This window comes from Chaetodon auriga, chromosome 10, assembly GCF_051107435.1.
Source record: "Chaetodon auriga isolate fChaAug3 chromosome 10, fChaAug3.hap1, whole genome shotgun sequence".
NCBI lineage: Eukaryota > Metazoa > Chordata > Actinopteri > Chaetodontiformes > Chaetodontidae > Chaetodon > Chaetodon auriga.
The window spans coordinates 2627682-2637405 of record NC_135083.1 but is presented as its reverse complement, the minus strand read 5'-3'; the positions used below and the strand labels follow the sequence as shown (position 1 = coordinate 2637405).

Here is a 9724-nt window from a genome sequence, read left to right as displayed (position 1 = left end):
CTCTGTGACACTGTGAGAGGACATGAGGACTGTAAAGGTGGTGATGAGTCAGGAGTCAGTGTCATCATTTGATCTCCTTTGTTCAAGAGCTTCTCCTGATCCGAGTTTTAATTGTATTTAAAGTTAAATACTGTTCCAAACACTGTAAACTGTGTATTTTTTAGAATCTGTTCTCCGTGAATCCAACACACAGCCTGCGGTGACTGTGCGTCCTGCGCTGGACACGAAAGAACAAAACAACACTGACATCCAGTGGTCGGACTCTGTAAGTACATGCAGGCTGCTCAAAGGGTTTTTCAGGCTGAGTCAGGATGACAAACTTCCTCCAGAGGAGCTGAAAGTTTCCCGTCACTCATTCTGATCAGCACCCAACCAGGTGTGTGTATTTCACCTTTAACAGAGACAAAATGGACTTCAGTTATTTCTCAAACTGCTCTCTGAAATCACAGCGACGTCACTGTGAAAGAGCTCCAGTTTCACGCCCTCATACAGACTGTCTGGATATCGGCTCTGCTGTCCAAACACGTTCAGGTTCAGGGTGAGATGAGGGTTGAAATGCGCGCCTCGTGCAGGACGCAGCGTGTCACGCTCCCCTCAACCTCCCCAAATGAACTTTCGAGTAAAAAGAAGAAAGAATGACTAAGAATCGCTGCAAATGTGGATTTTCACTGAGGGAAGTTTTCACTCAGCTGTTGACCGACGCGTCACGCGCGTCAGGCTCAGCTGGTCCTGAGGAGACTCCGCACACGTGACTCATCAGCTGAGTCGAACACGTTATGTATTTATTTATCTACACCTCTCCCGGTGTCCGTCATCCTGTTTTTGCGGATGGCTCCCTGTAATATCTGAGTGTCCTGTGGTCGTTTGTGCGCATTGATCTGCTGTGGCAGGAAGTTTGAATTGTAATGTGTATTTTGGATAACAGGATCACGATGAGCAGCCTCTCAAACTTAAACTAACCATCAATTCCTCCCTGAATTCCGCCCAGCCACATCAATTACATAAAATGCTCAGAATGATCGATCCTTACTTCCTGTCAGCGCTTTTAATGATTGATGAACGCTTTAAATATCATTTTTATGACTCAGAGGTCCGTCCATGAAATTCCCTTTGGCTGCTGAGTCTCCTTTAAAAGGTTTGGTCAAGCTGCTCCAGGTTGAATTTGGAAAAAAGAAAGACAGAAAACTACAACTCCCAGCATCCCTCAGTGTCCCACAACAACGCACGAGAGGCAGGCGGCAGCTGGGAGAGAAGGAGACAAACGGGCTGCGTAAAGAGAAGCGAGGAGAGGCAGAGTTTTCCTCCACATCAATGGGGCTTTTCACCGCGGCAGAGGAGGAGAAGTGACGGAGAGAAATCCGCTCAAGATGGCCAAAAACCAGGAAGTGGAGCGCATCGCCAAAAAGCTGGATAAAATGGTGCACAAGAAGAACACGGTGAGTGCGCAAAACAGCCGCCGCATCCGCCGAAAAACACGCGATCAGGTGATGGTGAGCTCTACCTTTAACTGCTGAGAGAGGGAAAATTCTGGAAGCCTGGAGAGCCGCTTTAAAGAGAGCCCGGCGCGTGGTGCAGGAGGACTCACATGTTTGCTCTTTACCTCCACACAACGAGCTCCGAGGCTGTTTGGAAAGAGTTTGGCAAATAAATCACAGCAGCTATTGGTCCAAAAGCTGCTCATTAAAAGAGCCGCACCTTGAGCCAATTAGAGCCAGCTCACCTCACGGTTTGTTCAGCGCAGCTCGCGTGCTGGTTAAGTTTCAGAAAAGTGAAATCTAAATGTTAAAAAGCGTATGTGGAGATGTAGTTTTCACTGCACAGACTGACGCTTTCAGCATGTTCCCAGGAAGCATCGGTTCAGCCTCAGCTTCATCAGGACAGCAAACATCAAGCAAGAAGAAACTTCCACAACTTTATTTTGAGCAGAGTGACGTTTAAAAGCTGCCCAGCAAAAACCCTCCAGACACACGAGGCGGTCTGCTTTGAGTCTGAGATGTTTCTGCCTCGTTAAATAAATGCTTAAAAGAACATCTTCTCCTCCTCCTCCTCCCAATTAACAGAATCCAGAATTTGAACATGCAAATATTTTTGGCTTCATGTGTTTAAAGGTGCAGTGTGGAAGGTTTGTTCACCTGTTGGAGGCGACAGAGACACCATGGATTATCCTCGTCAGTGTAAACTTAAAGCAGACTGACCTTCATACTGTGACAGCAGCAGAAGTTTCTCAGAAGCCTCCTGATGAGTAGTGAGAAAAGGTGTTTTTGGTCTTTTAAGCTGGCTGCTCTGCCTTCATGTCGGTGTTCTCCTGAAGCAAACGTGCTTGATGCTGTGTTGTGTTTGTGTGTGCGTTCAGTTTCTAACTACACATTTAAGCTGCACTGAGGTCCTGACGCTCTTAACCTGGTCCATTTAAAACAAATCCACTGAGAAAGGTGTTCTATCTGTCTGGTTTTAGAGGCGTAATCCTGCTTTAAAGCTCTTCTGTCAGCTGTGAGCAGGACGCCCGTCGCTCTGACTCCATATGAATCCTGTTTCTGAAACGTCTCGCTGAGCTTCGGCCTCCGTTGATGGCGCTGCTTGCTGTCCATCCTGCTTCCTGCTCACGGGTGCAGCAGACACGGTGGAGCTGAACTTCTCTGCTCTCCTTTTCTTCACGCTGTTTATGTGCAAACAGTCGACTGAGGGTTCGCGTCCCTGTGAGGCTGACTGGAGCCTGACGCCTGATTCTCAGTGATGAATGAAAACAGCGTTTCTCGGCTCTGCTCTTGGTTAAATATTGTTTTTGTTCCCTTCCTGCAGTGAAACCTTGTTTTGGGTCTTTCGGTCTCACAGTTACAGTTTGCACTCAGATTTGGGGAATTCATGGGAGTAGCTTTGTTTTTGTATGAATAATCCAGCAGTTTGTCTCCACCTCGTCTGTCTGTGTGTCCTCTTGTCTCCGTTGCTTGTGTGGCAGTGTGGGAAGACGTCTTCACCTTTCTGATCCGTCTCTTTGAGTCGTGTATGTTCTTGGAGGAAAGCTGCTGTGTTTCCTGTGCAGCTGCTGCACAGAGCATCCCATCCCGTTTACCTGTGCAGCTGCTGGATTAGCTTAATGTGCTCATATATAACATTCCTGGCGTCACGTACGGACACTCCTCGACCTCATTAAGCGACAGATGGATGTGAAAATCTCCTGTCGAACACTGAGCAGAAGCTGCAGACAGACAGCTCCCCTCTCCCTGAAATCCAATCTTGTGCGTCCATCACTCTCTCGGTAACCTTTAGCAGACACTGAACGATTGTCTCGGGCCGTCTGGGTGCCAGCAGCTCAGCTGTGGGAGGGCATGTCGGGAAGAAACCATGAATCTTCACACACAACACAAAATGCCACGTTGACGTTATTGGTTCCATGACTGATGTTCGCTGAAACAAATCTGAAACTTTTTGTCCGTGAAGTTGACACAGATTCGGCAGCAGATCGGCTGCAGATTATCTGAAGAAAGATGAAATCAGGTGACGGATCAAAGTGATGCAGAGGCTTTCCTTCATTGTTTTGTCTGCAGGACGGAGCTCTGGACCTGCTGAGGGAATTAAAGAACATCAAGATGTCTCTGGAGACGCTGCAGGTAATCACATACACACTCATCACACAAAGCAGCGACGGGTTGGGGTGATGACAGAAATGCTCCACCTCACATGGACGCATGGACACGCAGGAACTGCAGTTTTGCTGAATGCAGACGCAGAGGAAACGTCTGTGTTACATGTGGACAAAGCCTCAGTGTGTTTAATCCTGGCGCAGAGGCTCCACAGGGTGATCAAGAAACTCATTCAGCTCAAACCGCTCGTTAAACACTGTGTCGTCTCACGTGCTAACATAATAAAAACAATCCAAAACTAAATCAAGTTTCTGCTGAGCTTTAAGGGGTTAAACCCTCGTCTCGCTGCAGCGATGAGGACGTGGACTCCAGGTGTGCCCGTAACCTGTGACATCACTGTTGGGTGTCATTAAAAGTGCGACAGACTTCCACATGCATTTGCATAAAGTTGAGGACGAGTCGTGATTATGCAAATTCAGATACGACGACTGCTCGCTCAGCTGGCCGCGCCGTGTCCGTCGTGCACTAAGCAGCCGCAAGAATCCAGAAAAGTGAAGTTTCTGACTGAGTGAGTCAAAACAAACACCAAGGAACGAGGAAAAATCTGTCTCTGTCTTTCTCTGTGCGTCTGTCTGTGTGTCTGTCTGTGTGTGTGTGTGTGTGTGTGTGTGTGTGTGTGCCTGTCTGTCTGTCTGTAGTCGACCAGAGTTGGGATGTCGGTGAACGCCGTGAGGAAACAGAGCTCAGATGAAGAAGTTCAAACTCTGGCCAAAGCTCTCATCAAGTCCTGGAAGAAACTGCTGGGTAAGAGTCTGTGTGTGTGTGTGTGCGTGTGTGTGTGTGTGTGTGTGTGTGTGTGTGTGTGTGCGCGTGCGTGCGTGCGTGCGTTTGCAGCTTGCATCACGTGGCGTTCATTGTTCTGCGTGTCGTCCTGCAGACGGCTCGTCAGAGAAGAAGAAGGACGGCTCTCCTGAGAGGTCGTCGTCCACCTCCAAGGACTCTGGCAGCAGCGAGAAAAGGTCTGTCGCACGCTGATGACATCACTGTCCGTTTCGATTTAAGGTGGAATTTTCCTTTAAGCACATAGTTTGCATCATCTCTCCTCCTGCTCAGCAGTAAGGAGTCGCCCACCACCCCCACCCTCCCCCCTCGGGTCACCTCCTTCCCTCCCGCTCCCGTCACCACCGACAGCGTGAGGACGAAGTGTCGAGAGCTGCTGGTGGCGGCGCTGCAGACTGATGGTGAGGACTGTCTCTAGTGCAGTTTGTGAGAAGGTTTGCTAAACTCAAGGGTCACTTATTAGCTTTTTTCAGGGCTTTCAGCAGCATTCTGTGACCTTCTTCAGCAAATGTGACTTCAGTAAGGAACGTGGCTCATTTGACGACTGGGTCCATTTGCTGTGTGATCAACTCCAAACCAGCCAAAGGAATATGTGATCCATCAAACCTGTGACTTTTCAGATCAATTTACTAATTGATTTACTTGCAGCACATGTGTTTATTTTCATATGTTATAAGTTTGTTCCCTTGTTCCAGGTTTGTTTGATCATGAGGCCGTTAACTTGGCTTTGTCGTCCTGTAAAACGTCAGTTTAAGTGTAAAGTTTTAATGTGCATAAAGCTGACTCTGCTTGTGTGTGTGTGTGTGTGTGTGTGTGTGTGTGTGTGTGTGTTTCAGATGACCACCTGACCATCGGGGTCGACTGTGAGCACCTGGCGGCACAGATTGAAGAGGATATCCTTCCACGTCGCACTTTAACAAACAGCTTTGATTTCAGGCCCGAATCAAAGATCTTAATCTGAGTTTGACTTTGTGAGAAACACTCGATGCTGCAGCAGCTCCGGCCACCGGGCGGCGCTGTGAGCTCACTTTAAAACTGTTTCTACTGATCAAACATGCAGAAATGTCTCCCTTTGCCGGGTGTTACAGAGTTACATGTTACGTCTTTGTCCTGTGTCGTGCGTGTACTCGTATGTGTTTGCACCCGCTGGCTCGTCTCTCGTGAGCGTTTTTGTCCCTGACTGCTCGCCGTGGCCACAGATCTTCCAGGAGTTCAAGGTGACGGATGTGAAATATAAAACTCGTCTACGGAGCCGCATCTCCAACCTGAAGGACCAGAAGAATCCAGACCTGCGCCGCAACGTCCTGTGTGGAAACATCTCGCCGCGACGCATCGCCAGCATGACTGCCGAGGTCAGCCGTGCACGTCTGTCGAGGATTAAAGTTAGAGTCAGGTTTAGGCTTAGATTAGTTTCAGCTCAGGAGAGACAGAATGTATTAGATCAATGAAGTGTGAAGGGATGGAGCGTATTCATGTTTGTTTGTTCGTGTGTGTGTGTGTGTGTGTGTGTGTGTGTGTGTGTGTGTGTGTGTGTGTGTGTGTGTGCAGGAGATGGCGAGTGCAGAGCTGAAGCAGATCAGAGAGGCTCTGACCAAAGAGTCCATCAGAGAGCATCAGCTGTCCAAGGTCGGAGGGACGGAGACGGACATGTTCATCTGCAACAAGTGTCACGGAAAGAGCTGCACGTACACACAAGTATGGACGCACGCACACACACACACACACACACACACACACACACACACACACACACACACAGAAGTGTGTTTGGATTCAGTTTTGATGAAAATACTTAATTACGCTGTTTTTTTCCCCTTCCGCTGTGTGTGTGTGTGTGTGTGTGTGTGTGTGTGTGTGTGTGTGTCATAGGTACAGACCCGCAGTGCTGATGAGCCCATGACGACCTTCGTGTTGTGTAACAGCTGCGGTAACCGATGGAAGGTAAAGACAGGAGGAATACTAATAAATAGTAGTACTGAATACTAACACTTGGCAGTATTGATAGTAATAAATAGTCATATTGAGTCGTGTTGTTTGATTTCTGGATAAACAGACAGAATAAAAACACATCAGTACACAGAAAGTTTTCCATTAGAATCTACAAACACAGATGAAGTCAGTTACAGTGAAGGTTGAAACCTGCTGCTCACGATAAACCATCAGTGAATGAAGGCTGAACGTCAGTAACACTCGCTCGCCACAAGATGGCAGCAGAGACCGGCCTCTGCTCCTCTTCCTCTCTGCTCCTCCTCCGTTCGCTGCTCCCTGCACCTTCCTGTGTCCTCCTTCCTCTCTCTTCCCTCCGTTCCTCCTCTCTCTGAGTCTTCACTCATTATTTTTTCGTATTGATCTAACTCTCCCTCTCCTTCGCTCCCTCGCTCAGCTCGTCCCCTCTTGTTTGCTCTCAGACCTTCTCGCTGCCCTTTTCACCCTCCACCCTCCTCCCTTCCTTCCTCCCTCTCCTCGCCCTCCCTCCCTTATTTAGCTCCTGGCTCTGGGTCAAGGTGAGGCGACTAATTTGAGGAGCTGATGGTTTGTGGGTAGTTTGTGTGTTGTTGTTTCAGCACTTTGAGAAAGTGAAACATGGTGGGCGGCGCTGACATTTCACACAGAAACAAATCAGTTTGATGAAGCTGCGGGAAGCTTTTGACCTCTTTAACCTCAGGAAGTCTCGTCTTTGTACTTAAATTCGGCTTGAATTTCGACCTCACATGTCAGGACTTGCATTAGTCATTCAGTGCAGGAGTGAAAAATGTGTGTTTCTAAAGTTAAACTCGGCTTTAAAGGAGAGCGGACGCAAAGCTTTTCAGCGTTTTTCTGCATTTTTAATCCTCCTTTTCTTTCCTTTTCCAGTTCTACTGAAGAGGACGCGTGTTGGTCCTCTCATGAAGCAAAGTGAAGTGAAGTGAATGTGGACATGAAGAAAATAACTTAGTTTTCTTGTTTATTTTGTATCATTTCTTTATAAATATCTAACTAAAAGCTGTAATATATTTGGAGGAAAAGATGCCAGGTCACGTTGTCTGTTGGCTGGATGTGTTTTGTATGGAGCTCTGACTTTATTTGGTACTGATGGACGGACGGATGGATGAAGCTTGAAGCCACATTGGATCACTTTCAGACTTTGTGCCTTTCTTTGCGCTGCCGTGCTGCCACATGTTTTGCCCCTGAAATTCAGATTAAAGTTGCTCTTGGATTGAGACGACGTCACCGGAGTTTTCTCTTGTTTTCCCGCCTTGTTTGGTTTGAATAAAGAGGAAAACTGCTTTTACACAGATTTGAGTGAAAGTGTGTGAGTTGATTAGGAGTTCAGATGGATTAAATCCATATCTGTCTGGTCCCCGTATGAGGCAGAGCTTCCGTCTTGTCTTCTGCCTGCTTTACTTTACAGACGCTGACTGTTGGCGATGTGTTGCTGAGTTTAGCCTTTAAGTGTTTTCTCTCGACAGTTTCAGGTCTGTTTCATCTCTGACTTCACTCCACACAATCTGTTCTTTGCACATGAGCCAAAATCCCCAAAATGTCTCCATGAATTCCGTGTTTTAACCTGCTTCAGACGCTCTGAACAGGAAGCTGTTCATGCAGTGAGCTGTGGGATCACCTTGAAGCAGGTGGAATGGGTTTACGATGTGGAATATTCCTGCAGCGTCGCACTTTCGGCTCTGACAGTATTTAGAGTAAAAGTCAAACTGCTGCAGGAAGCGTAAACACGGTCGCTGCTGCTGAACCTCAGACAGGCCTGCGCCACCTTCATTCATCCTGAGGGCATTTCATTTTACCGGTCAGGAAAATAAACAGAATAAATCTGAAGCGACTGCAGCGTAAACGTGTCGGTTTTCAGGCGACGGCGTGGGAGCGAGCGCGTCCGCAGGCGGTGAGAAAGCACAGCAGAGAAAGCTCCTGTTGTGTTTGTTGTGGAAACACCGCCGAGCTCTTTCCATTCACGAGCGCGAGAGATGGATGGAAAACAGACTGAAGTCATGTGGTTCACAGCGGCCAATCACAGAGAGAGAGAGACCAGCAAACAGGTTCCAGAGTGACCGTGTGACCGGCTCGCCGCTGACGTTCACCAGATTCACTTCACAGCGTGTTCAGGGCGAAACATCATTTCTGATCGACAGCGTTTAGTATTTTGTGGTTTTGGACGTCAGCTCTGTCCTTAATAAGGACATTTTACAAAAACTATGAAAATAAGAGGAAAAACGCAACTGAAACAAGTCTCTGTTGTTAGCGAAGCTTTAAAAAAGGGAGAAATAAATGCTTTCCATACGTTAGCTCAGTGCTAATGCTAACGCCAGCGTGAGGTAACGTTACAGGGTTTTTATTCCAGGTCAAACAGTGAAACACTTCAATGTACACGAACGTCAGTACAAGTACACTTTGACTTTTTGTGCTCAGTCTAAAGTATGTTTGACAGATACTTTAAAAAGTGTACTTTTAACTCGACGTCATGAAGTTCTACTGAAATGTTTTTAAAATGAATATTCTAATCCTGCAACACTTAAAGTGGTATTTCAGTACTTTTAAACAGTGTACTACATTACAATTAGCAGTGATAAAGTATTTATTTTCAAGTCCTTTCAAATACAATGTAGTGTACTTTAATTTTACTTCATTTGAAGTACATTTAAGTGTATTTGCAACATATTGGTGATATAATTGTACTGCGAGTGTGTTTTGAATGCTTGTGAATCCTGATTTTCACTATTTTGTAAAAAGTTGTGAACATTTAGCAACTATTTACCCTTCAAGTATTACACAAGTGGTACTTGTGTACACTTCAGTACACTTGAAGGCAACAAAAATAGCACAAAGTGTACTTAGACTCTTTAAAAAGTATTATTTCGGTATTATTTGCCCTCCATGAAGTTTTCTGTGTATTTTCATGAAGTCAAAGAGTGTAAAACGTATAATGTGGAGCCTCCATGACACACAGAGGACTGGTTTGATAGCAGTGGTTTGACCAGATATGTGTGAGAACCTGGAGGTCAGTATGAGACAGTGTGTGTGTGTGTGTGTGTGTGTGTGTGTGTGTGTGTGTGTGTGTGTGTGTCACATACAGAATTCAACCTAAACACAAACATATCAGGTTCCAGTGAACTATGGAAAAAGAGCAGCGCGCCGTGTGTGTTGGTTTCTTTAGGAACTCCGTGTTGGGAGTATCAACAGTGACGGTCAGCTGCAGCAGCTCGCCGGTCTGAGCTCAGTTCACTGCAAACCCACTCGAGCTGCAGGTTCACACGAGACCCCCACACAGCTGAAATGCTGCTAACGGTCCCTCACTGCGACACGTCTTAATGATG

At 46.8% G+C, this 9724-nt stretch overlaps 1 protein-coding gene across 2 annotated transcripts; it reads left to right on the top strand.

The window, feature by feature from the left end:
- The first annotated feature begins 1194 nt into the window (after window positions 1-1194).
- Window positions 1195-7687, top strand: tcea2 (transcription elongation factor A (SII), 2). Of its 2 annotated transcripts, none has more exons than XM_076740084.1 (10): window positions 1195-1436; window positions 3546-3608; window positions 4280-4385; window positions 4519-4600; window positions 4695-4822; window positions 5258-5315; window positions 5620-5773; window positions 5970-6116; window positions 6291-6362; window positions 7275-7687. In XM_076740084.1, the coding sequence occupies exons 1-10, from the start codon at window positions 1368-1370 to the stop codon at window positions 7281-7283; spliced, it is 888 nt and encodes a 295-aa protein (XP_076596199.1). In that variant the 5' UTR covers window positions 1195-1367; the 3' UTR covers window positions 7284-7687. The 2 variants fall into 2 exon arrangements, with proteins under 2 accessions (XP_076596199.1, XP_076596200.1); XM_076740085.1 differs by having other exon boundaries at window positions 1196-1436; window positions 4698-4822.
- The last annotated feature ends 2037 nt before the right edge of the window (window positions 7688-9724 follow it).

Excerpts from the sequence above, each read along its gene's own strand:
- tcea2 (XM_076740084.1), top strand. The coding sequence starts at position 1,368 with ATGGCCAAAAACCAGGAAGTGGAGCGCATCGCCAAAAAGCTGGATAAA. Across the intron at positions 1,437-3,545 it reads TGGTGCACAAGAAGAACACG|GACGGAGCTCTGGACCTGCT; the intron begins GTGAGTGCGCAA and ends TTTTGTCTGCAG. Across the intron at positions 4,601-4,694 it reads TCTGGCAGCAGCGAGAAAAG|CAGTAAGGAGTCGCCCACCA; the intron begins GTCTGTCGCACG and ends CCTCCTGCTCAG.